At 39.0% G+C, this 27914-nt stretch overlaps 1 protein-coding gene across 2 annotated transcripts; it reads left to right on the top strand.

Annotated features, from left to right (window-relative positions):
* The first annotated feature begins 1016 nt into the window (after window positions 1-1016).
* SCG3 (secretogranin III) lies at window positions 1017-27298 on the top strand. 2 transcript variants are annotated; one of them, XM_030496721.1, is made up of 12 exons: window positions 1017-1676; window positions 2325-2377; window positions 2932-2977; window positions 3071-3286; window positions 4347-4489; window positions 5486-5647; window positions 5973-6150; window positions 8027-8143; window positions 19430-19513; window positions 20103-20231; window positions 22265-22342; window positions 26510-27298. In XM_030496721.1, exons 1-12 carry the CDS (start codon window positions 1592-1594, stop codon window positions 26626-26628), a joined length of 1410 nt encoding a protein of 469 aa, XP_030352581.1. In that variant the 5' UTR covers window positions 1017-1591; the 3' UTR covers window positions 26629-27298. The 2 variants fall into 2 exon arrangements, with proteins under 2 accessions (XP_030352581.1, XP_030352582.1); XM_030496722.1 differs by having other exon boundaries at window positions 22265-22330; window positions 26510-27103.
* The last annotated feature ends 616 nt before the right edge of the window (window positions 27299-27914 follow it).

Below are 27914 nucleotides of genomic sequence, written 5' to 3' on the forward strand. Positions count from 1 at the left end.
TGTGTATGTGTATATATACATATATATATGAGCTAAAGCTGGCAGGGGAAGAGGCTACTCTACACGTTCTTGTGGAAGCTCTTGTCTTCTGTGCTTCTAAAGTGAGGGAAAGTTTCATTTAGTCTAATAATTTTCTTGTAGGTTACCAGGCACTGTGTAAATAAGCCTATTTTATTCTAACATACAATCAACCCAAACCAAAATATTCCATAAATCCTAACTCTGGTGCAGCTCCAAGGGTAGGAGCCTGGCTGTAGGTAAGGATTATGGGGTTATTGGTGCACGTCTGAAAGTTACTGCTCTGAATCTGTGGATCACAGGCGGGTTAATTTACAGCAGTGAGTCTGATGTAAACTAGAGCATCAGGGTTTGTCATTGTTTAATCTAAATTAGATACAAAGGCTTGAGTATTAATTACAGGGGTTGCTAACAGGAAAAAAGAAATTGCAATTTCAGTGCTTGTGGTCCAATTAATTATTGCTCTACTTTTTTGTGTTCTTCCCAGCTTGTACTATAATACACTGGTAAGGGATTGAACAGTTCCCCTGTGTTCCTGGCTTTCAGTTGCAAAAGCACTGGTCCTCTTCATCTCCCCAAATAGAGGTTTCAGCCATTTTTCTAAGCAGTTAGCAAGTATTGAGATTTCTGATGTTGACGTGTTTTCAGCTGACCCCTGCATGTATGCATCTATCAATACAAAACGATGAGGTCTTTTCTGAAGAAAACCCCCTGTGACTGATCTCCCATTTTGGAAGCAGATCCTATCGTGCTGAAAAGAGCTACTGCTGCAATCCTTTGTTCTGCCACAAAACGCTGAAAATGTCTGCTCATCTCTAGGGATTTGTCGATGCTCTGTGTCTGCAAGGGCTAAATTCTAATTTATGAACGTGTTCAGAATTAGCTTACATGCTTATGGTCATCTCCGCTACTGCTTTTTTTTTTAATACTAAATTTTGAAGAGCGAGATCCTCTCTCTGTAGTAAAAGCATCGTTGGTGGCTGTGCCTTTACTGTGTACCGTGGGAAGGTCCGGAGTAGATGTACGTGATTCCCGGGTCCCTCTGCAAGGCCGCATTGCACTTCCCCAGCTCCGGAGGCGTGCGCACCCGGCATCCCCGCGCCGGCCACAGCTTCCCCCGCAGAAGCACTGCCAGAGAGACCGCGCCGGTTCCCGAGGCTGCAGCCTCCAGCCCCGCACCGCTCCGCACCTCCATCCGTGGCGGGCCCGCTCCCGCAGGCGGCGGGGCAGCCCTGGGGAGGTTCCAGCCCCTCTCCCCCGGGGGCGGGAGCGCCGGGGGAGCGGGCGCGGAGCGGGGCGCGCATGCTCCGCCCTCCCCCGTCTCCTCCCCCCTGCCCGGGGCCGGCCGCGGGGACGGTCTCGACCATTTCTGCGGGCGTGGGGACGAGGGGCCGAGCGCGGCGGCCGGCTCTGCTCTGCTGCGCTCTGCTGCTTCAGCACCGCGCCGCTGGACAGCGCCCGCCGGGCAGCGGCTGCGCTGCGCTGAGCGCCCGCCGCGGCGGTGCGGGCAGGAACCCCGCGGGCAGCGGCCCCTGCCCAGGCTCGCCCTCCGAGGGGGCTGGGCGGCAGCAGGATGTTCCTCAAGCTGGCCGTCGTGGTGCAGGTGCTGTCGCTGCTGGCAAGCCGGGCGCACGGCTTCCCGAAGCCCGGGGGCAAAGGTAAGCGCCTTCCTTAACACATTTTCTCCGTTTTCTATGAATGGGGAAAGTTTCTCAGGGTACAGATAAAGTAAAAACTTTCCTTCCACTTGACTAAAAGCAATTAGATCCTAAAGGAACAATATTCCTGGCGCAAGACGCTGGATCACTGAAGTTGCAATCTAATATGAAAGTGAAGAGTGCTGGTAGCGGGAAAAGCTCTGAATTTTTTCCATTCTACAGCAGTTTCTGCACAAGTCTCTCTCTCACTCCCAGTCTCCCCTGGTATTCGGGATGTAAGAGATTTCTAATCTCTTGGTTGTGCCAATCCGATTATTGCTATTTTAGTCAATCTCTTACAGCATTTTCCCCCCTTTTCTATTAGTTTTCTTATCAGAAAGGGGTTACTAAGTCTATATTTGTATTACATCTTTTGCAGAACCTCTCCCTCTGCCCCAAACAATCATGCTTTGTTTAAATGTTTGACTTTTTTTATTGTATTCTCATTCTTCTAGGAACACTGATTTTTTTTTTACATGAAGTAGCATTTGGCATCAGATTTAAGGCTGTGTTTTATGAGAGAAAACTAGAAGAAAAAATATGCTGTCCCTTTGTAGTTGCATGCATCATATAAATGAGTGTATATATGTGTATGTTTTTTTATTCTAGATAAAGCTATACACAACAGACAATTAAGTGTAGAAAGACCTTTGGAGGAACAGGTAAGTGAAATAAAAAATATTTACAGTGTTTTTTGGTTTGGGTATTCCCATAATATTTTGAGCCTTCAGGTACCAGATCCATGAATATCCTAATGGCTTAACAAATGAGTTAATAGATTTGTCAGTAAAGTAAGTATTGATGGGCTTGGATACAAAATAGAGAACTGGCATAGAGAGTTTTGCTGTCCAGCATTCCAAAAGCAGGTTGTTAGCTCCAGCAGCTCACAGGTATGTCACCCCTTTGTATTGACATCCTATAGGAATATAGCAGGAGCTTGGATTGAAGTGGGAAAATGTAACTGGCATTTATCTTTAAATGGAAAGCCCATCGCAGCTTCTCGTAATGTCCGATTCTGATCAGAGGATGTGGTGGAACTGACAAAAAGTGCCAAGCGCTTAATCATGTTCTACTTATTAAGGCAAACTTCTTACTAAGAGTGAAGATCAGGCATTAAGGCTTCTGCTGATACTGATAAAATAAAAGATCACGCATTTTAGTGTGTTTATTCTTTCTGCCTGTTTGTTGTTTTGTTTGTTTTATCTTTGTATATCAGATTGCTGAAGCTGAGGCAGACAAGAATAGGAAGATAGCTCCCACAGGTAAAACATCTTTCCTGGTTTTATAGCAATATTCATAACAGATTCAAAGAGGTGTAAGATTTTATGTCATGTGTGCATTGATATATTTTCCAGAAAATCAGCCAGAGTTCAGGAATTATTCCTTTGTCGATGACCTGAACCTGCTAAAATCAGTAGCAGAAAGAGAGAGGAATGAAAAGGAGAGAGAGTCAATTAGAAGCTCTTTGTATGAACAGCAACTGGCCATGGATGATGCAGACTCCACCAAGAACCGCAGGCTTGTGGATGACTATGACTCTACTAAAAGTGGGCTTGATTATAAATTCCAAGGTATTCTGTAATTATCTTTCAGTGAACTTTAGGTTAGACTTCTCTTGCAGTCTGACTGCAGTCATGAATGTTGCAGTCACCACTAAGCATGAGCTGTTTGTTACTGGAATGCAGTTTCGATTACTTCCAGTAGTGGAAGCTTCTCATATTAGAATTAGGTTTTGAAACACAAGACAAAAGAATTGCTGTTGATTTTCAGTCTTCTTCTGTGGAGGAAACTCCAACTATGTAATCTGCATTATGTTTTTCAGCAATTTAGATTTGATGGAAGGAAAATGGGACCTGCTTTTAAATGAAAATATGTTTATTCTGGTTTGAAAGGAAGATGCACTTTTATATAGAGCTAAATCACATATATTTGTTCCAAGTGTTCTGTGCAATGTTAGGTAATTGTTCTCATCACAAAGCTAAAAGAAGTTACTGAAGGCCAAAGAACACTTGCCTTTTACTACAGGAGTAGTTAATTGACTTGTAGTTTAAGTGAGTCCTCTGAGAGCTGTGAGCAGCATTTAGCTCAGGATCTTTTTAATTATATCAAAGTATGCTGATCGCAGACCTAGGTTTCCTCATCATACTCACTTTCCCATTGGTAATGATAATATTATTTGCTGTAAGTAATGATTACATAATTAAAACCTCATTTGCTGAAATCCAGACAAGGAGATAGTATGCTGTTTGTCATGATCAGTTTTGGTCTAAGTGGCCATACAATGGAACTTGATACCAGGAAGATGCATATAAGCAGATATGTGAGCAGTCTTCTCTCATTCTTACGTTCTTTTTTATAAGCAGGAGAGTATGCTCCTGCCATTCATCTCTGCTCTTTCAAAAGAACAAGTTAGAAAGGCATTTTTCAGATGTGGAAAATGGACACAAGGAACTTTTTACTGGGAGTGATGTAATGGGTTCTAGAGTGTGTATCAAAGTATATTCCTAATGTGTCTAAAAAGTGCTGGTTTGCTCTGAAAAGAAAAAGATGTGGGCAGATATTTCTTTTACAAGATGTCTAATCCAAATGAGTTAGGACACTCAGCACACAGTTAAACTGTAATCCTTTTAGATGATCCAGATGGCCTCCATCAATTAGATGGCACTCCTTTGACTGCTGAAGACATTGTTCAAAAAATTGCTGCAAGAATTTATGAGGAAAATGATAGAGGAGTATTTGACAAGATTGTTTCAAAACTTCTAAATCTGGGACTAGTAAGTATCTTCTTTATACTTCATTTAGCTGGTTTGTGGGTTCGTTTAATGCTCTGTTAAAAAGCAATTGGATGAACACTGTGTCCTGCCTGCTGACTTGAGTGAAAATGAATGGGATCTAGGCTATAGGCAAGCTTCTTGAGTCATTTGGGCACATTGGTTTAGTTCTGCAATAACATTGTTGTTCCTGTGATGGCTTTGCAAAAAAATAGGCCAAATTGCAGAATGTTTCTGATGTTGAGAAAACATTCACTGATTGTACTCCTCCCATGTCTGCCCTCATTTTTCCTGTAATTTTTCTTCTCATCGAGATCTTTTGTATTTTTAATTTATTTTGGATGCTTATGCGGAAAAGTCTGAGCCTATTCCTATCCACCTACTAATTATTGTCATCGGCAGGTGTATAATGCTGCTGGTTAGCTGGGGATACATTTCTCATTGTTACTGATTTTTAGCAAGACTGGGTTTGTCTCTGACCTCTAGATGTCTCAATGGTTTTAGCCATTGCAATATGGGATCCTTATATTTTGAAATACAAACCTTATCTTTTCTGCAGTAGATTTTGCAAGTAGCTATTGCATGCTGAGTGCCACCGATATGATGCAGAACATATGTATTTATACACACACTTGTGTATATACACATACATACCACACCTGCAGCTCCGTCTTTCAAGCTGGACTCCAATATGTTAAGCCTTATATGGGTTTGCTTTCCTACTGGAGGCTGTAGGGGTGGGTGGGTGTTTTTTATCTAGACCCACCTATTTCATGTGTGTTTGTATGTGTGTATATATATCTTTATAAAAATATAGACATGTATATATGTCTATATGTATACATATATACATCAGTAAACGTATTACACCTAATTTGTCTGTACCTAGCTTTGAAGGAAGCATATTTGAAGCAACCTATTTACAAAGCTCAAGTTTCATATTGACAATCTAGGAAAACCACAATATTCTATAAGTACTCTGCACAAATGTTTTAACAGATCACAGAGAGTCAGGCCTATACCCTGGAAGATGAAGTAGCAGAGGTTTTACAACAGCTAATTGCAAATGAAGCAAAGGACCGTGAGAAGGAGTCTGAAGATTTTGATTACCTTCCAAGCAGAGCAGAGAGTGATACCAAAGAAAAGCAACAGGAAAGAATGGTAACTTCTTAGCTAATTATTTTGACTCATCTGCCAAATATACAAGCAGACCAATGCACTGCTTTGCTTTAGGGAAAAATTAGTTCAATCTGGAAACTAAAGGTGTTCTTAAAGAAATTCCATCATATAGAAAAATGAATCATGAGTTACTTTGAGGTTTAAGTCAGATGCCAAATTGAAATAACTTTGAGAAAATAGTAGAATCTTCACCTCATAATTAAGAAAATGCTACCATAAGATAATGATGCTATTTATTGCTTTGTTAACTCTATCACCAAAAGCAATGTGCTTATAGATGATTATTTTTTTTATGTCTTTTATGGAGATACCAAGCAAAGCTGATCAGGATAGTTTCATTAATGGAGAAATTGATGATACACTGGATAACACATGGTCATCATCTAATATTTTGGAAAGAAGAAATGAGCTGCCCTCTGAAGATAATTTTGAAGACCTCCAATATTTTCCAAACTTTTACGCACTATTAAAAAGCCTCAACTCAGGTGAGCTCATTGTGTGCTTATGGGAATAGTTACGAAAAAAGTTAGAAAGTCTATATTTTCTCTGTTTTCTTCTCGTGCTTTCCCTTCCCCACAGCTGCCCTAGTTGCCAAGAGACCATGTGCTTTAAAAATGTTCTCTAAGATGCATAGCAGAAATTAATGAGTAGTGAGTATGGCAAAACATTGGGAGGAACAGCAAATTGTGTGACCTAGGTAGCCTTTCCCATCTTGTGCTGTATGATTCAGGAGTCCTGAATTCTTTTCATTCCCGTAACGGCTTGATGGAAAAACTGGCAAACTGTTTTCTCTAGAGATCTTTCCAGTAACATCCATGTCTTCTAAGCCAACAGAGATACGAGTAAGCCACAGTAGAATTCTCCCAGTGATGGTACCAGTAAATGAGTCTGAGCCACCCAGCCTTTTCACAAACCACAGATTTGCTGTTTATTGCAATGAAAGCTCTGCATGTCTCTTCCTATTCCGGTGCTAGACATCATTGCCTTCCAGTTATTTCAGGCAAGACTGTGGCACCTCGCCACAGCCCCTTTGTCAGCACACTCTGCCATACACCCACTCTCACCCTCTGCAGCCAGCATATCTTCTGCTCTTTCCAGCACAGTCAGCAACAATTTATTCTGTAGATTCCTTGTCCTGCAGGAGCCTTAATCTTGCTTCAAACTGTCCTCATAAACACCTGAGTGGAGAGCTAGAACCTGAGGGCATGTTTTGCTCAAGTCCAATGTTGAGCGAAACTTCATATTCTTCTTCCTGTTCTTTTCATTTTCCCATAGCGGTTCTGTACGCTTGTTCTTTCTCTTTTTCTACTCACAGAGCAGAAAGGCATGTTGGGTTTAACAGGTTATCAAGCAAATAGAACCAGGTCCCACTGGCTGCACATCGCTGCCTATCTCCTGCTTTATGCTATTCACCTGCCGGCTTGTGTCATGCTGCAGGACAGGGGATTCAATTGTATCTTACAGATACGGGTTAAATTGCAGGCAGCAATAAAAACACCTGTTGAGCAGCTCTCCAAAGGGGCTGACCCTCTGCCAAAGCTGGGAGTAGATTTCTGACTGTCCCTGTCTGACAGTGCCCCTGGCTCTGTTGGGTCCTTCAGCAACAACCTGAGCTGCAGGAAGAGCTTGTGTAAACTGTGTGATGGGGGAGTTTCATGCTGCTAATGCAGAAATAGAGTCATATTGTTCAGCAGATAAACACAGCAAAAAAAGAAAGCTAAGAAGCAATGATTGTGAAGATAGAGATATGTATGGGCAAGAAAGATTGATTTTTATAATGAAAAATCATTGTTTGTATCCTATTCTGGAGTCATGATCCTCCCAACCATGTTATATTATGTATATTAAGCCATGATATTGTGCATGCTAACAATATCATTTGAGACACTATATTTTTGTCATTGAACTCACGGATCTGATAAGAGAAAGGTTCACTGAACTATCGTCCTCATACAGAGCCAGACTGGTCTACTGAAAAAAAAAGACAGAGACTGTAGAAAACTCTGCCTATATCTGCCCTCTGACCAGCAATTTGAACTTTGTCGAGTCACTTCATCTCAGTGTGTTTAGTGTTCTTATCTGTAAAATGGAATTATACCATTTGCCTTCCATAACACAGACCTTCAAGACAAAAAGCTATGAAGAACCAAACCCTGAAGTTTTAAAGTATATTCAACTGTACTTTGCAGGAGCAGTTTAAAGGGAAACATATACAGGAGTTCTCTTTGCTAATCCAGCACAGCATTTTCTCTTTAGTGAGTAGGTCATTTCTTCTGCATGAAGTTTGTGCAGAGTCTGCAGAACTGAGTTTTCCAAGTTACCTGAAGTCTTTGACTAGTTTTGCTTTATCTCGTCATGCAGAGACAGAGGCAAAAGAGAAAGAGACCTTGATAACTATTATGAAAACCCTGATTGATTTTGTGAAGACGATGGTTAAATATGGAACAATCACACCAGAAGAAGGAGTTTCCTATCTGGGTGAGAGCACACACTTTATGCAACAGCGTTATTAATGCTATGTTCTTACTTTACCAATAGTGGTAATTATCTTCTCTTTCTTGCTCTTATGAATTCTGTTTTAGACTTGTTCATTCAAAATGTTAAAGCTGTACTTGGCAATGATTCATCATTCATTATAGCAATGTTGAATTCCAAACTGCTTTAGTATTTCCATCAAATGAAGGAAAGGTTATTTATCAGATACGTATTCAGAAGATTATTCCACTTTCACACCTGTGAAGCGCACTTGATTTCAATGGCTTTATGTCAGGGGAAGATTAGTGTTTTGCTCAGATATATTGTTGTGGATCAGGTACCTGCATTTTCTAAAAAGAATCCAGCACTTCAGTACCTTTCATCTGTCACCTGTAAGTAGCTAGGGTAGATGGGACCTAATGCTATAGTCTTCCGCCAAATGAAACTCCTTGTATCTATGGAAAGTGTTACATCTTGGCACAGGAGTAGTTTTTGAAGCACTTTCTCCTGGATCTGTTTTAGAGTCTGTGGCTATGCGGATTTTGTAAAATTTCCTGGAGAGGGATGTTGGAACAGCCTGGTTTTGTTGTTCTGTTCTGTTTTCTCACACAGCTCTCCTGGTTTTTACAAACTTTTCTATTAACTGTTGGTAGCCTCTCTAGATAAACAAGCAAAGCTACAGAAGGGCTTATCTGCATAAGCTCTGCACAAACCTTTCATTTTTATTAAGTATTCCTGGTCTGGGTTAGCCTGAAAAGGTTTTGTTTACATCAGGGCAATTTCTCAGCTTAATAAATCAGCCCATTACAGAGATAGGACTGGCAGTGATCTTTCATGATTTCTGCTGGCTTATTTGATATGGGCCATTGCAGATACATGGTTGATCCATGCAACTGTAACTGTATGGATTGATTATCAATTACTTGGCTACAAAAAATCCAGTGTATCATAATTCACATTCAGTGCATGATTGCACCTTTTCTCTAAAGAATTCATTATAGCTCTAACTAAGATTATTCCTTTATTTTCTGTGAGAAGCCCTTGAATTTTGGAATGTTTTTACTACTTATGCTACAGTTCAGCTCTTTACTTCTCTGGCTGCCTGTACATTTAAAGAAAGATGCACATAAAGAAATGGTTGGTTACAACCTCAGTGGTTTCAGTGGCATTCTACAAACGAAGATAATATGGCTTGAGCAGATATTGCCCTCACTGACAGTCTTGTGCCAAAACTTAATCGGCTAAATTCATCCCTGACGCAAGACCACTCAGATAATGGAATTACACTAGGGATGCATTTTTTCCTGCTAAAATTCAGGGCAGTTGTTCACATTGGCTTTACTTTGAGTAAATAAATACTGTATCCCTGGAAACAAATTGCCATGATGACATAGTACGGAAGGCAGGGATTAGGTTCAGTGGTCTGATTCAGTCTGGATTTAAAGTAGGACTATCAACTGATATATCCAGACTCTACCTTGCAAATGAGTGATTTACGAAGAGATGGATTTTTTACTCCATCAAAGCAACTTACTGTAGTGGAAAAAAGCTTTCTCATAGGTCTCTAGTTGCTTCTGTGGTATTCTTTTTTTAGACTTGCTGTTAAGAAATTACTTTAATGCTGACCTCCATTTATTGGACTAATACTGTCAAAGATTCAAGAACAGCAAGCACCAGAGAATCTTAGCTTCTTCCAGTATCCCTAAGCATGGCAGCAGTTTCACTGCCACCCTTATTCAACTAAAAGTTACATCATAATATACCCAGTAATGCTTCAATAGGTACTGTGTTTCTGGTGCGGTTTGGGTTAGAGGATTGATGCCCAGCTGTGTTTATTTATAGCAGATAAAGGAATTAGTATGAATGACTGTCAGAGAGAAGAAACCAAGTTTTAAAATGGGCAGCTTTTTGCATACTGGGTCTGTGCAGATGGATTATATCCTTTCTCTGTTTTATTACAGTAGGAAACTGCCTAAATTACTTTTCCTCACTCTGTGGCTGAAGCCATGCATAAGCTATGTCCCTGAATTATACATTCAAAATAATAAATCATTTACTGAATCAAGTCACAAGCTTTTGTGCCTCTCGCACAGATGCAGAGACAGTGACTTTGGATGCATATACCAGTAACAGCTGGTTTGGGATTTGGAAACCATAGCATTATGTCATCATCATTGTATCCTACTCTAGGGGAAAGTATCTTGCTGCTGCAGTGAATGATTTTATTAGGTTTAGCTTTAAGTTACAAAGGATCTAGCTGCAGTGTGGTGCAAGAAAAACACAGATGCGTATACATATAAATGCAAAGAAGGGGAAGTTCTTGTTTTAATATACATATTCAATATTAAATAGAAATTTAAAAGCTTTCCATATGCTAAATATGTAACTCAGAACCCAGAAAGCCAGGAGAAAATGTACTGCCTACCTTTTACACTGTCTATTCAGAAAGTATAGCTCTGGAAGCATTAAAGACAGGCTGTAACAAACTGATATAAACTGTTTAGCTGAAATGCATCATATGTGATAATTGCCCTGCTGTGGCAAAATGCCACTCTTTTCCATCACTCTTTACTTCCTTAACTATGAATGATGTATTTTATTGTACTGGGCACAAATTCTTCTGTAGAGTGAAGGCCTCATGATATATGTCTAGCCTCTTCAAAGGCTTTCAGAAATCCTTCTAGAAAGCCTATCTGCCTTCTGAAGATTGAAAGCTGCTCTAATATAGTTTTTGCAATTAAATTAATGGACAAATATTCTTGGTACAGAAAGCATAAGGTAATTAATCATATGACACAGGATCTCGGTTACACAGGTGGCTTATTAATTAGATCCAACTGTGGTATCAACTTATCCACCTATGGGTTGGTTGTCAGCATCCAGCAAATGCTGCCCAAACAGCTGAACTCTCCTTGCTTGCTGCAGCCTGCCAGAGGCACAGGCTGTTATCACTGAACAGGCTGAATATTAGGAAGGACTTAGGAAAGCTATTGAAACAATGATTGCTGTTGGCAAGGATGCAGTGACAGAATGGAATGAAAGAGTTGGAATCTCTCCACGTAATGACCAGCGGAAAGCAGCAAGAAACTTTTAGAGAAGTTACAACTGATTCAGCATAATATATTTCATTATCCATGGCATTCATACTGTTTCTGTTGCATAAATAGCCGATACTGTATTTTCCAAGCAGAATTGAAAGGATTCTATCCTTCATGGTGCTTCAAAAGTGCTGTTCAAGCCACCCACTTTGATTTCAGCAGAGCAGAATAAAGAATGCATTGTAGAGATACTTTACTGTTTGAATGTTAGTTTGGGAATAATACCATACTTTATTTTTCTTCTGTCTGCTGAGTAGTGTCATGGTGGAGATTCACCCTGAGAGCTTTTTTATCAGAGCCATCTATCGCAGGCCAGATAAATGTTAAGGAAAATCTTCATCTACACCACACAAAAGGGAATCTTTTGCGTGCTGAGTGACTTTTCCTGCATACACCAGGGTATCTACCTAATTTTAAAATGAAAGCATACTAGTCCACTACTATCCTGGTAAAAGCTCTGTTTGTAGTAATTATGTAAAGTAAACTGTAGTTTTGTAATACCTTTATTTTAATAATACTGTTGTCAGCTTAGAAGTAGAACAAATGGTTCCTGCCAGTTTGTTCAGATATGTTTGTAAATCACCTCCCACTAATAAGACCAAAATAATGAGTGATTTTTAGAACCATTCTAGGAAATATTTGTAATTAGAGCCTAGTGGACCATAACAAAAATAGAGCTTTGAGAAATGCTAGACAAATTCCTAAAAGGCACCACTGTGTAGGTATGAACTCTTTTTACACAGCACATTGATTATATTCTCCTGCTGTAAGCTGCTTGCAAGAGTAGATTTGTAGCAAATTTATCTATTGCCACCCCAACCAAATTAAAGTTGTGTTATCCAATGAACTATTACCCTAGAAATGTAAATCAGTTATGTGCACACTGTATTCTTGTATGGAGTTCTCACTTATTGACTGGTACATGCAGCACAAACTTTTGCCATCTCCCTCTCACAGAGATATAGAAGCTTCACCACGATACTGCATGTTCTATCACATCACATGATTGAGGTTTGTAATTTTGTTTTCAGTTTCTAAATCAGGACTCTGTTGAAAAAGAAAAAGAGGCAAAGTGTGGGAAGAAAATTAAGTTTGAGCACTCCATAGCTTTGCTCTTTCTGAGGGAGATCCCACTTTTCACCTCCTCGTAGTAGAGCATTTTACTTACTGGAGCCACAGTGTACAGCACACAGCCCACTGCAGACTCATTGGGGAGCAAACCCCCCTTTCATTAGGAAGGAAATGGAGAAATTGCTCCAGCTCATCAGTATGCAGTGTTTGAGTCACAGCTGCCTCCCTCCATAGACCAAACCAAAGCCACCTCTCACACCGCCTCCCTTTGGCTCTGACTCACTGTCAGAATCCACACTCTCCCCCGTGACTGAGTAGGAGATTGTGTTGGTTAGAAATGGACATGAACAGATGTCTCTATTTACCTCTTCTACCCCCTCATCATTTGTTCTCCATCAACAATTGGAAAGAAGATCAAACTGCAGGAGGCACTAGCAATAGGGAGGTGGATGGTTCATCGGCAAGCTATTGCCAAGGTATACATGCAGTCATCAGTTTGTCCTTTCCTAAAGTTACTGTTGGATATTGTTTTACTATAATACTCTCTTTCAGACAGACTGACGCAGCATGAAATTTCCCCTGAGGCCACAGGGGAAATAGAAGAGGCAGAAAGTCCCCTGTATTGATTTTTATCATGTCCCTGCCTCTGCATGCTAAGGAATATGGAATACCTATTCTGTTCTGCCTCTCACATTCGCACTTGGTAGCCTCCACAGCTCCACTTCTCATCAAGGCAAAGCTCTCCAATTTCCCTGGCATAGGCCAGTGCATAGTAGACAATCTGGCCTTTTCTTGGTCAAGGAGGACTTGTTTGAATACTGTGACTAATGCCTGAAGTTCTCATCAGCACAGATGCTGCAGGCCAAAGGTCTGATCATGATATTTGTTTAGGCAAGAACAGGCACAGAGCCAAAGGTGCGAGGCAAAGAGCAGATCACAGCACAGACCGGCACCACCTTCCCTTACTCACTGTCTCCAGAAGCATATGCTCCCTGATGCAGACTGTGTGATTTCAGAGGAGTGAGGGAAGGCGTGGCTAAACCAGTGCCAGAAGCTGCAAGTGATGCATGGACAGTATCATGTGAACCTTTTGTTCTTCCCTTCATTTTGATCTGGGAGGTGAAGGGCACTGACAGTATTTCATAATATAGCTAAACCCAAGACGAATCTGCATGAAGGTAAAATAAAAGGATGTGGGGACAGAGAGTGTGCAAAGGTCCCAGACAAGAGTGGAACCTAGGAAGTATGTTGATCGCAGACCACACTGCAACTTTACAGCTTTTCTCTCTATAGCCTGACCCCATGCCTCACCCATGTCTGTCCCATGCTACTTTTGCATTGGAATGTTTTGTTGCCCCCTCTGCTTAGATCTTATCACCTATTTTCCCCCATTCAGACTCACCGCAGAGAAAAAAAAAATGGGTGGCTATGGTGTGAAAAGTATATTACAGCTAATCTCCCACATCCTAAAAACCAGGACCACCACACACTACAGGAAAATGGGCATCACTTGAGAGTGACAGTGAGAGCATGGTATTTCCAGTATCCATAGGATCTAAATTTTCTCAGATATCTTTCTGGGAGAGATCCAGTAGTTTTGTGATAAGAAAAAGAATTAGTAATCTTATTACATGACTATCAAATCATATGTCAAAGAACCAGAATGAATATATTACAGTTCATTCCTTTGCTTATCACTAGCTACCCTTTACATTTGCAGCTTTTTCCTGCAAATATATTGCCTCATCTTCCATTTCCCTTCACTGCCTCCTCGATGCTTTCCCCACTGGATACTTTATAAAAAAATCTCTATCTCCTCATAGTGTCTCTTGACAAGTATATTGCCTAGTGTGTGAAAATCTAGGCTTCACATCCTATCAAGTGGTTTGCATTTCTAAAGAAAGGAGGGCAATGCTTTTATTTTCTCTTACTGTATCTAATAGCTGCATAAAAAACCCCTCTTACTTTCCGAATTCAGTATCTCTGTTGACAGCTGAGCACCGAGACCGTAAGTTACGATTTGAGATGATGATGTGGGTGCAGGGTAAAGAAGGTGTCACTGAACTTTCAGAACTAAGCTCCATCCCACTCTTGCAGTAGAGGCGGCTGTGCGCTGCTTCAGTCCCCAACCATCATGCTTATAAAGTGCATGCTATCGAAATATATAAAATGTGCACACAGGCCATGTAGCAGCCTCAGGATGGGAAAGGATTGGGAAAGGATTAGGAAAGGACTGCACCACACAGCTCTAGGAGACCTGGAGCAATGCAAAGGAAACAGGTTTCAATCTGATTGCCAAGCAATACTGCTGATGTTTGTATTTCAAATCACTCTGACCATTCATCTTGCCTGTAATGCATTTACAAGTGATGCCACTACCTGAGGTTTGTCACCTGACATGTCATTCCTCATGGCACCATTGTGAAAAATCTGTCAAAACAGGAAGATTCAAAAGGAAAATGTTGTACCTGTAAGGCAGGGAGTTAGGAACAGGAGATTTGCAAGGCTGAGACCCATCTGTAATACCACAAGGGAGGGATTTCTCTTGTTCATCACATTTTAAGCAGTTTATGTGACAAATGCATGATACATGTATGAGCTAACTAAAAGCCAAACTCTGCTTTTGGCTATATTGGTGAAGATCCAGTGGATATTGACTGTTCTTGGACCTGCACTCACGTAAACTAAAAGGAAGATTTGGCCAAAGAATTAATCAGGTATGCTATTCCCCACAGAATAGTCACAAGCAAATGCTGTGATGTCCCGAGTTTTGTCACAGATGGAAAAAAGACCTACAAACTCTTAAGGATCATCTACTGCAGGAGACAGAGGAACCCTGGGAGAACTGTACTTTTTTAATGCCTGAAATATGTGCATCTCATACAAGCAGTCATCAGCACAAAGCTTCCCAGCTGAAGCTGCTGCAGTGTATGAACTCATTAAACTAATTTTTTTATCTATCATTAAGATTCTCAGGCACCACGGTCATCCTTTTCGCTCCTTTAATAAACACAGCCTAACCATGCTGTACGAAAACAGCAGCAAAGCAGGTCTTTCTGTGGAACTTCAATGACATGAAATCTCAGCTTCAGTCAATTTGATGAGGATAGAATTAGAAACTGCCTCCCGGGTGCAAGACAATTATGCAGATGAAAAAGCTCTTTGCAGGAAGATCCACGAGTGCAGAAAACACTGTAATCTGTCACTCTATAGACAGACAGATTGGACCCTATACAGAAGGGTCCATTTCAGGCTTCCGTTACCAATTTGTTAAATACTTGGATGGGTATGTTAGTTTCTTCCTCTCTAATAAGAACAAAGTAATTTAGTTTGTAACATTTTTTTTCCATGTCTTTTTCCATGGATTTGAAGGGTGTTACTGCAGTGCTTTCTCCCAGAGCACAGATAAGCATTCTGCTTTTATGCGATTCAGATTTTTGGACGCCCAGCTCAAAGGCCTTACAAGTTTGAAAACTGCTAGGAATTTGCATTTTCAGATGCAATTAATAGGATCTATTGGTGTGTAGTGCCTGTAGAATGTGGGCTTAGGGTGTCTCAGAATGCCTACTCAAAATAGGAGCCCTCCTGCAGCATGAATGCTTCAGTGAGTCATCCCAGATAAAAGAGCAAGTTAGAAAGTGAGGCAACGCAGAAACCAGATCTCTGACTCCTGGTGTCTGGTTCCAGTGATGAGATTATAGTGCTCCGCAGAAAGCCACCCACCAGAGGAGTGACCTATTTTACCAACATAGGTCACTTCCATTAGCTCAGTAGTTATTGTTCTGTTGTTTTAATTAGTGCCATTTCAAGTAAGTGGCCAGCTCTGGGGAAAGGTCAGTACCTTTTTAAACTCTTCCTCCGTAAAAATTACGTTGCTAGGGAAACAATACTGGAAAAGTAATCAATTCTTGTTAGACCTCCAAATCCAACATGCAGTTGCTTAGCTGCTGGCCAGGCACATCTCAGTTGAGAAGATGACTCACTCCATCAGCGTAACTCAGAGCAAACATTGTTCAGCCCTGGCCTAGCCAAACATGACAAGTACAAACATGTTTTGAAACAATACCAGCTGTTAAAGACAGGTAATTCTAAAGGTGGGGAAAGGGTAGTAAATCCTGTTCAGGAAGAATTGGGATTCTCTGGTAATATTCTCTCTATGATACATATGTAGGTACACCACATGACCCCCATAAACATGAACAGGCTTACATAGTTAATTCCTCTGTCACACAGAAAATACAGCTGCTTATGAAATCCTGAGATTCATGTTGATGTGCCACCCAGGTAGCAGGATAGAGTCATCACTATTTCTCCTGTAAAACACAGTCCTTATTAAAATGCCTGTCATATTAAATTGTCTGTATCGTTAGTGACAAAATAAGCTTTTAAAATGGAATATAGTTGTTACCATATTCAGTCTGGATTTAGGGGCAGAGCTTGGATCATTAGTGGCCAACATTGCCATATTATACTTGATATACAGTGTAACTGTTCAATGCATATGGCTGGAAAATATTGCCCATTACCATGTTACAGCAGGGGAGTGGAACTAGGTGATCTTTAAGGTCCATTCCAACCCAAACCATTCTATGATTCTATGAAATATTATATATTACTCATATACTGGACTCAAATTGTTAGCCAAAAAGACTCAAAATTCCTAATGGTATTTATAGAAGTAACTGAATAAGGGAGGACTATAAATCCTACTGCTTTCAGTAGCATATGCTATATGTGGATGTGTACAATTTTGAAACACTATCAACATCAAAAAACATCTAGAAATATTATCAGTATGCAGACATTTAAATCTAAAGATGCCTAAGTGGGTTATAAGTCTGTCTTGTGGTGGAGTCTTTGTTTTCTGGTAATACAATCTTACTGCAGCAGTGCCTAAATGCAGACACTTTCATGACAGGACACGAAAGGCACTTACAAATCAATGCAGTCACATATGTGTTACATTTTAAACACTTAAATAGTCCTATTTTAAAATACTATTAATACTTAAAATTAAGCCTACTTTAATACATTTTGCTGGATTAAGGTCTAAAATCAGCAACATTTTTGCATTTGCATGAATTAGTGTAGAAGAATAATCTATTCACTTCAATTTACAAAGGGGTTTTAAGTTCTTAGCTGCATAATCTTTTTCTAAAAACTGTGCCTCTTGCAACAGAGGAACCCTTATATTCCTTCTGGAATACTAGTATGATACTGATTCAGGATGAAAAAATAGTATCTTAAGCTCAACTGAAAGGGATGTTTACAGTCCTTTCAATAAGCTTTGGATCAAGTGATTAGTGAGGCATCAATACCACCACTATAATTCTGGCTTGGCTTTTTCTTCATCAGTATGTCTGATCCAGCTTGTAACCCAGCCCTGACCTGGTTAGCTTAGGGCAGACAACAAGGTCAGAAATCACATTAAAAGGACACGTATCAAATGAAAAGAGTTTTCACAAAAAAATAAAACCAACTCTGATGTGATGCAGAACTGCCTGGTTACAATCAGGCAGGGTGCCAACAAAAACTGCTTACATTTTCATTTTATGTAAATAACAATATAGAGGACTTGGGCAGACAGGATTATGTGGTTTCTCATCAGAGGGCAGGCAGAATTGCTTATGGTGATCTGCCATGGAGAGAGATGTGCTTGCTAAAAACCTAATCTTTAGGTTTCAGTGCTGAGTATCTTTCTGATGGAAAAAGATGCTCCTGGTTGATGGATAAAATGTTGGCCTTACACAGAAGATACAATCTAAAATTTACTTGCTCTATAATACCTATTTTGCAAGTTACCACATCTCATACCATTTTCTCTATTTATATAGAGGGAATATTGACAATTCAAAACCAAGTCTCTCAAAAATACCCCACCAACTAACTGACATCTATCAAATTTTGGATCCATGTTTAATTGAACCTTGGGGGGGGGGGGGGGGAAGATGACAAAGGGAAAGAAAATTCTACGCCATGTCCATAATATGACTGAGGAAAAATGGCACTGTATGATGGTCTGCATTTAGAATTATAGAATCATAAGAGCAATTTGGGTTGGAAAGGACCTTAATATCATCTAGTTTCAACCCCTGCCACAGGCAGGGACACCTTCCACTAGACCAGGTTGCACCAAGCCCTGTCCAGCCTGGCATTGAACACTGCCAGGGATGGGGCAGCCACAGCTTCTCTGGGCACCCTGTGCCAGCGCCTCAGCACCCTCACAGGGAAGAATTTCTTTCTTGTATCTAACCTGAACTTCCCCTGTTTAAGTTTGAACCCATTACCCCTTCTCCTATCACTACAGTCCCTGATGAAGAAAACATATTTAGAATATTTAGATATTTAGAATAGGTATTTGTGAATATCTATAAAAAGTTGTATCAAAAGAACCTTTTTTTCCCCCCACACACATAAGCACACAATGCTTATATCTAAAATGTCTCTCTTGATTAAAAGGTGCTTTTTACTTTCAAATGAGTCCTGAAATTTGCATGAGATACATTTTCCAGGCTTCTAGAGCTGTATACATGGCAACGGCTGTCTACTGGGTTTTTGCGTAAATGCTTTACTTCAGCAACTTTGAAAAAATGTGTTTTAATCAGTTTGATTTGCATATTTATTTCATCTAAATATAATTTTAAACCTTTTATTAGACTTTTCCAATGAAACCATATAAAATCCAGACAGACAAGCAGTTTCAGATAATATTTTCCCACCAGGATGAAGCACATATTTGAGAGTTTTGTATGCTTTCTGAAGTTAAACCCTTTCATTGCTTTCATCAGAATAAATTGCTACAGATATTTATATTTTGTGACTCATGTGACATAAATAATTAGTATATGCAGAATTTATTGTCCTTATGAATATTGGCTCTGTTTGGTACACCTATTGTCATGGTTTAGTTGTTAATTTTTTTAGCAAGATTTATCAAAGTTCCATATAGCTGTTTGTTCTCTTAGTGCTGGCTCTGCATTAATTCTTCAGAGGCAAGGATGAAGACAGTTCCTTTAGATTTCTCCTTACCATTCAAACCAGTGTTGCAAAGAATTTAGTATAGATTCTGCATCATATCTGTTGAAGAATAACTGGGGTTTTGTTTTACTTTGATTTCTAGAAAACTTAGATACAATGATAGCTGAGCAGACAAAGAAGAAGCTTGAGAACCCTTCCACGAAAACCACAACAAAGCTATCAGCAGGTACTTATTCTATAGTTTTCTCTCCTGGATAACACATCTTTTCAACATATTCGGTTAAAAGCATGCTAATTGCTTTAGAAGCCAGACTGCTAGTTAAAAATACAGTCCCTCAAGGACCTGTAGCCACAGCTTGGATGTCTAAACACACAAGAGAGGAATTTTTACTTACTTATCTAATTTTTGAGAAGTATATTCAGTGTTCTTCTGTGGAATGCAGACATTACACACATACTAAAGCAAGCTCTAACAATGCTTTTTAAGACTTAAATAACAAAAAACCCAATCTTTGTCAACTTTGGATCTAATGAATGCAAATTTCTTATTTTTCTCTGCACAAAGTAATGTGCCTTTATGAACTACATATTATTACATTTTAGTCACCTGTGTTCAGCTACTGTTCGTAAGAGCAGAAATAGACACTCCTGTTTCCAGAGATCTGGGGTATAGATGACCTTTAGAAACCACTTTGAGCCACTCCAGTGAGGTTCTTCCTCAATCATCAGTCAGAATATTTTACTTCCTAGAGATTGTGTTGATGTGATTTAGAAGTGTTTTTGATACATTTGATACAAAATTGCTCTTACTTCAGACAAGAGTAGTGAAGAAGCAGACAGCACAAAAGAGGAAGCGGCTAAAATGGAAAAGGAATATGAAATTTCAAAGGATTCTACAAAAAATGAAGAACAAAATGCAGCAGGAAACAGTGAAGAGCCCAGAGGTACAAAATAGTCATTGCTTTTGCTACATGTATACTCTCCAAGTGATTGGAATATTTTCCTATCTTTGGTATTGTTTTTCCATTATGTTAGCAAAAATATCTGCAATTTGTGGTTACCAGTGATCAGCACACAACAGCTTGATTCGGAAGTGCACTCAATTGCTTACTCTTAAATATATGAAACTCTGTCCCTTGCTGAGTAAGGCCATTATCTTTTACAGAATTCAAAGCCCTTTTGAGAGCAATACGAAGTTCAGAGAGATTTTGCTTCTTCACATCTGTGGTTTTTCAGTGAAATCAAGTCATTGGGATATTCAGTGCTCTGAGTGAGCCCACTGATTTCTCTAGTTTGTGTTAGAACAAGCTGTTAATGAAAGGTACTGAAAAGTTCTGCAAAGTGACACAACTTGCCAGAGGTTAAGGGTCATCAGCAATTAAAGTATTTTGCATAACTTTGCAAACCTATTACAGTGAGTTACTATCTCAATAAGAAAACTTTTAGTATCATAGTTGCCTTAGCAAGATAAATAATGTCATGTGCCATGCTACATTAGACTGTAGTAGCCAAAGTCTCTGTCTCTGCAAATCAGCTGCTCTATTTCAAACCAAATCTGCAGAGGACATTGTGCCTCCTTACAGTGAAGAACTTCTGAAGGAGGATGTTTGTTGGTGCAGAAACCTTTCAGTGAGCTCTTATTGCTAAGGATCCAGCATAAGCATCTAGATTTTATATTCACTTGGTTAAAAAAAATGCTTATAATTTATTTTGCGCTGATGCTGGTTTATGCTTGTACTTTTTTGGATGCACGTTTTCACAGCAACATGCTCAGTAATGAATTGCAGTAATCAAGGCTACAGTAGATTGTAGTTCATTGGTAACCTGTTTCAGTCCTGTGGGCAGTGCAGACATCTAAACTGTCATCCACTCACAGATGGAAGGGGCTTTTTTCCAGCAATGCTTATTTAAGCATAGAAAATAGCTCCCTAATTTCACACTAAAGAAAAATTGTCACCTGTTGGAAGTGATAAATAGCATATTTCTCTTGTCTGAAGATGTGTCTGTTCAGTTTGGTTCAGGTTATTTTTCTTTACCTTCAGAAAAACGTTCAGCCCAATAGCTTTTTAGAAATTTAAATTGGATCCCTATTTAGTTCTTTGTCTCATCTTGCAATGCTCTTTGCTCTTTCACAGAGTAACTTACTATAAGGCTAATCCTGTGCTCCCAGATGAAAAATCATGGCATATCTAATATCCACTTACTAATGGGACCAGACACACATAGTTGGCAGTAGGAGCCTTCTACATGCTAATCACACCAGGGTGTTTTTTTTTTTAACCCTGACAAATGTAAGAACATTACATCAATAAAGCTCCAGCCAAGTTAAGAATTCAAAACCCATTAGCTGGAATATTTCCTTAGGGGCCTTATTAGGTAATCCTTGAACTAATTCTGTCCTGTGTGCTTTCTGGTCCAAAATAGCCCTCACTTTTAAAATTTCAGCTATAACAAGGAGTTATCATGGTAATTGTAATACATCCTGTATCTCAGTAAATTAGAAGTAGCTGTGTTTCAACTTGTCTTTCCAAAATACCACAATCTTAGATTTGCTATATGCTCTTAGTACTGTTGTATGGAGGAGTTCTCTGACACTTGTATATGAACAGATTCTCAAAGCTGTCAGTCTTATTTAAGTCATTCCTTGCTGTCTTAACACCTTCATCTTTGCTGGACAATTATGATGATCAAAAAGCTGCAGGTTGCTTTTGATCCACATATGCAGTATCTATGCATATCACTAAAAGCAATGTATAAAGATCAAAAAAAGCCATGATCCTGAGTTTGTGGATGACTCATCTTGCACAGACAAAACCTGTTAGCCATCTGTGGGACTTTTGCCTCACTAAGCTTGACAGGACTCAGCTTTTAAACAGAAACTAAGAATAGTTTTAATCTGCCTTCGCTGTGCCCAGTTAACCAAGCTGCATTATTCATTGATCTAAGTGCCCAATTTCTCTCTCATCCTTTCCTCTAGGGAAAGCTGAGGCATATTTGGAAGCAATCAGGAAGAACATAGAATGGCTAAAAAAACACAAACAAGGTAACAAAGAAGGTATGATGCAAAAAGCCTTGACACTGGGGTGGGCACCATATACATTACGAAGCATGTAATTTAAATCATGTTGTGTAACTCAGCAGTATGCTGTAAGTTAAATAATAGTAATGTGAAACTGTGCATGTCTAGGTTATAGTGACAATTAGTGGTGTTAGTTAAATAATGCAGGTCATGTAAAAGTTAAATCAATGTATCAAAATAGTAAACTAAGACAAATTTATGCAAACTGAATTGAACAGCCCTTGGCTGCAAAACAGTGACTCACCAGCTAGAAGTGCTGTCCAGGTAGCCCTGGTGCTCTGCTGTCACTGGGAAACAGTACATCAGTTTTGTCTAGTGCTTCATTTCTTAGTTCAATACATCTTTCAACTACCATTTTATACATGAGGTAAATGTATTTTAAATGTCTGGATGTGTCTAGAATACTGCAGCATATCTGGCCAGCACTGTGCGTGCCATCACAAAGAACAGCAAGGTTTTTTTTGTTACCATAAATAGTTAAGATACAAATTTATGTCACTAACACTGTAATACATTGGATTACAGCCCAAATCAACTGTAATGACTTGTAGCTCTCACACACAAAGCTGTGTAGAAGGGGAGCAGTGACTAAAGCAGCTGCACAGGGTATGCTCAGCAGCTGCTCCACCATTTGACTTCCTCAGAGGCAGGGCTGTACAAGAGCTGGAGGGAGAATTTCCATCTTACTTTTCAGATCTTTATTTATCCATACCATTTTGCCCTCAAGATCTTACTTAAAACCAGCCTCCTGCCCCTTTTCTTTGCCATTGCTGCATCTTCTGGCATCACCCTCTCTGTAAGTGAAGGTTCCTAGCCAAGGGACCAATCCCTGGGGTATGACTGGCGCCTGGCAAGAAGGATCCTTCTTGCACCAGCCAGGCAGAGGGGAATCTGAGATGAGATTAGCCCTGGGTAATCTAGCCACCCTCTCTGTGAATTGAACTCCATATGATTTACATTTCAGAGATGAGTGCATGCCTACAGCCCAACACATTCATTTGCCTATAAGAAACCTCCTTAACAGAAAGGACTTTCTAAAAATTTTTCCATCTCTAAAATCATCTCCACACCATAGCAGCAATGGCAATTAGCAGCAGCATATCTATTTGCTCAAGTGTTTCCCTGCCAATTCTAATACATGTTTCTGTTTATCAATGTACTCATTATAGTAATTAGATCTCAGTCATGTGTGATTATTTCCCTGTATCACACATGCTGACTGTGCAACTCCTCACTCCTCTTCATAGTAACCTCTCCTCTGCGCTGCTGCAGTGTGAAAATGGCTGTGACCGCAGATCAATAGCATTTTATGTGCCTGTGAATGCATTAAGATAGATGCTTGCTGTGTAGATGGATTTTCATTTGCACTAAAATATCTTTATTGCCCTCTGGCAATGGAAATGGCCCTGAAAGTAAGTGTAAGTTATGACAGAATTAGAACAGTGTTCTGACTCTTCTGATACATTATCTTTATTGTGCATTTCTATAGTTTTTATTTTTGTAAAATGCTAATTCAGTTCTCCTGGGATGATGTTAAAGGAAGTGCAGGCAGGGTAAGCTTATCTAACCGTGAATGCATTGCGCTGCATTTCTTCCATACAAGATGAGGTGGTATTGATGTGTTCATCAATCATTTTTACACTTCCAGCTACCACCTGGGAGTTAGCAGAAAAGTGATTCACAAGAAATTTATGTATTAAAATGGCCAGTCTTTTCCACACGTGTTCATGGATTGTTTTACTCACCAAATGCACTTGAAGAGCTTTAAGTTTTCTTCAGGCAGGTATCTGTAGAAACTTGATTTTGTATGAATTTCAGTAGAAATTGTTGTTCGTTCAATGACTGATGACCCTGGAAATGTTAATTTGCATTTTGCCAGTTTAAAATTATCAATTTCCTGTTAAGGAGGCAAGTAAACCTTGTGGTCTGTATGATTTAAAGAGAAACTTGTCAAAAGCCTAGATTTCAGCCTGATTGGCTTTTGTGTCCAAAGTTTGTTTTTCATATATACAATCTATAGGCTTTGTGGGCCTGTCCTAAGTATCTCCCAGACATGGCTTCATCTTTGAATCCAGTGCTCTTTAAAACCAGCTCCTCTCCTGTGTAAATTAACATCACTCCCACCAGTAGACATTGGCTGCTGGGTATCCTATTGCAGTTAGTCTCCAAAGAACATAACTGTGAGTCACCCAGTTAATACATGCAAATAGCAGGTTCAGGATTTTCACAAAATATTTAGGTAGTTTATAGTTTCATAACACTAACAATAGCCATTTAGGAATGAAAGTTAATTCTATAATTAATTGCAGTGGCAAGTTATTGTTCTGAATATGCAAATAAGAGCTCACTTCATTTACTGTAGCAGTTATACAGCAAAATGTAATGTTGCAGCTGTTGTGGTGAATATAAATCAAAGCTGATTTTTCTAATTACTTGTAAAAATTAATAGGTTTTAAATAAGTATTAGAAATTAACTGTTATCAATTCATAGAAAAAATCCAATTAAATTGCCATGAGATATAAAAATTAGCCAGAATTAGATAATATTATAATGGTTATAATCTCAAAATGTTTAGTAATTAAACCTTCACATGTCCACTTAATGATCTTAGACTTGCAAATACTATTCTAGAAGAAAAATAAGCTCAGAAATGTTAATGCGAATAATGTGGATATTATGTTAATTTAGTATTTATTCTTCAGTTCATTTCCATTCCATGGTGTTTTTCACTGGAGACTCGCATTCTGTCAACATGAATGAAATCTCCCAGCCTTAATAAGTTGCTGGGTACTCTTTGTCCCTGTTACTCAGACAGGATGGAGAGACAAACAGGTTACATCCTCTTAAGTAGTGCTGGTAACAGACCAGACATGAAATCCTGGCATCAGTATAGCAAATGGCAAAATTCCTGTTAACTCAGATATGGAGAAGACACCTCTGCAGGAGTGGGGAGTTTTGAATATTAATTTTCTGTATTACTCACTTGAAATTGCCTTATACCATTTTAAAAATGACGGCAAGCATTAATTTGCTTCTTAATGTCTTTCTATTTCTATCCAATTTTGGTCACTCAGCTATAAAAAGACAGAAAGTCATTACTGCCTCATTAGTTAAGAATGTATAGTTTGAAAGAAGGTCCTACCACTTATTGCTGTATGATGATATACATTGGACTACATCATAAAATCAGTATTAACATAGTCTGAAGGTTCTATCCATGAAATAAGTAATTTATACCGAAAAATTCAGGATGTATCTATTTTTGTGAAAGATATTAATTCATTTAACTTAGTATGGACCCTTAAGACACAGATGTTTTCCACACTACTAACTTGTGATTCTAACAAATTAAGCTTTACATTTTATGCAGTAAATTGTGCAACTGAAACTTGCATCATGTTTCTGTGCGAATATACTGGATCTGTTCCCAGAGTTACGACTACACAATAGGTTACCTTTTTATGTTATTTAAAAGATTGCTCTACAGCAGGATTCTTTTCATGGAAAATAGCGATGTTTTCTGGCATAGGAAAAGGCTAGTTAATGCATAGATGCTGCATAGCGGCACCCATCTATTGGAAAAGGAGGAAGGATCTTTCAGCACTGTATTGCAGATTGTCATACAAAGATTGTCAGAGACTACTTTGACCCTGACACTCCCAGAAAGACCACTCACTGCAGTACTTTTCACGACAAGATATTATGTTCTGTATCAAGGTAAGCGTGTTCTTTATTTCCACGAAGTTGCTTTTGTGAATTTTCACTACAAGTGTTCGCAGTAAGTGGGAATTTTACTGGGATTTCTTTAGGAAACAGTCAATTTAACACTTTCTTTTGAATCCATGACAACTGTGAAAATAGGGTTTTAACAACAGTTTTTGCCGTGCAGACTAGATCATCAAATCTCTGGACCAGAAAATACAATGATTATTCCTCATCAATAGTAGAAGCTTCATGATGTGTAAAAAGACTTTATGCGGTGGTGGGGTTTTTTACATTGTTTTCACAAGTTGCACTTGCAGTGAATTCTCTTCGTGCTGGGTAAAGTGAATTTCTTGGATAAACTTCACAATGACACTGCTTCTTAGGTGAAACAGTGTAATGGCAGTGACTCATTGTACAAATGAATTCTTATTTTTCAGACTATGATCTTTCAAAGCTGAGAGATTTCATTGACGAGCAAGCCGATGCTTACGTGGACAAGGGCATCCTGGACAAGGAAGAGGCTGATGTAATTAAACGCATATACAGCAGCCTGTAAAAAGCTAGTGGCTGCCAAACATGTAGAAAACTAGAATAGTTTCCCTCACTCCCGGCTCAATGATTTATGATCTGTTAATTTGAGGGTATCATTAGAAATGCTCTGTTTACATTGTACTGACAACTTTCTAGACAAATGAAGAGCTGTAGTGCTCTGTACACTGACTGCATACTGTATTTTCCTAAACTCACAAATCAACCCTAAATGCCAAATTCTGACACTGAATTTCTATTTGATGGGGCAAATATTTATGTAATGTTCTCTTTGATTTATTATTTGTGTTTGGTTTACTTTTGTAGATAAACCAATTGTTTGTGATGGAAAGTTCTTTTAATGCTACTTCTTTTTGCTCTCACTCCACTAGCTTTCTATAGATGCAACTATGTAAAGGGCATTATTAGAAGATAGCTCATAGTTCTCTAAATAAAATATTTGAAAATAATTCACCTATTAAAGTTTATTAATCTTAATATTTTATAGCCAGAAATCTTGTTTTTAAATTCTCATTTTTCCTTGACCCTTTTTTATTTCTTTATGTAGTATTCTATAACTTGGACTATTGTATTCTTAGCTCACTGATAAATCTTTGACACTACACTGCCCTTCCCATTGTAGAGCTGTATTCTCCCCACTATTCAGCATGTATAAACATTCTCTTTGGTGCACCATTTGATGCTTGTGCATGCATAATTAGTTGAATTCCTGATGTGAGTAGCCTGTAACAAGTGTAAATAGCCATTACTTTCTTTAAATTAATAACAATAGAAGAGCAATTTTGCATGGGAAGGGGAGTTTGCAACCAGGGATGTTCTGAGGAATATGGACCCTGCTTTTCAGAAAGACGTAACTTTAAGAGCCTATCATATCTCAGCATCTCTGTTCACTGACTTTTGATCTGTGTTGAACAGTATTACCTTGGAAATTTTTTTTCCCCATCTACATGCTATCATTAGCCAAGAATTTGGTAACTCCCAAAAGAATGAAAAAGTTCAGGTTACAGAGCTTTTGAAGAATAGTTTACAAGATCTTTTAGACTTAAGTGAACAGATAATTTTATGTATGAAGATCTTAAGAAGCAAGATCACAGGTGAAGAAGTTTTTAGGAAAGTAAACTTTAAACCAAGTTGCAGTAAATATAAGTCTGAGACCCATTCCCTGCAGCAGTCATTTGTTTAAAAGAACTCCATGAAAGCCATTTCTGTTCTCTTTACTTAAGAGGTTCTTCATTGATCATTTGAGGTTATCCCTCCTCTATGTTTTTTAAAAATCTCATGATACCTCCGAGA

The sequence above is a fragment of the Strigops habroptila genome, chromosome 9 (genome assembly GCF_004027225.2).
Source record: "Strigops habroptila isolate Jane chromosome 9, bStrHab1.2.pri, whole genome shotgun sequence".
In the NCBI taxonomy this organism is placed as follows: Eukaryota; Metazoa; Chordata; class Aves; order Psittaciformes; family Psittacidae; genus Strigops; species Strigops habroptila.

Bases quoted from the DNA above. Each gene is read 5' to 3' on its own strand.
- SCG3 (XM_030496721.1), top strand. From the start codon at position 1,592: ATGTTCCTCAAGCTGGCCGTCGTGGTGCAGGTGCTGTCGCTGCTGGCA. The intron at 1,677-2,324 runs GTAAGCGCCTTC...TTTTTATTCTAG, and splicing joins CCCGAAGCCCGGGGGCAAAG to ATAAAGCTATACACAACAGA. The intron at 6,151-8,026 runs GTGAGCTCATTG...CTCGTCATGCAG, and splicing joins ATTAAAAAGCCTCAACTCAG to AGACAGAGGCAAAAGAGAAA.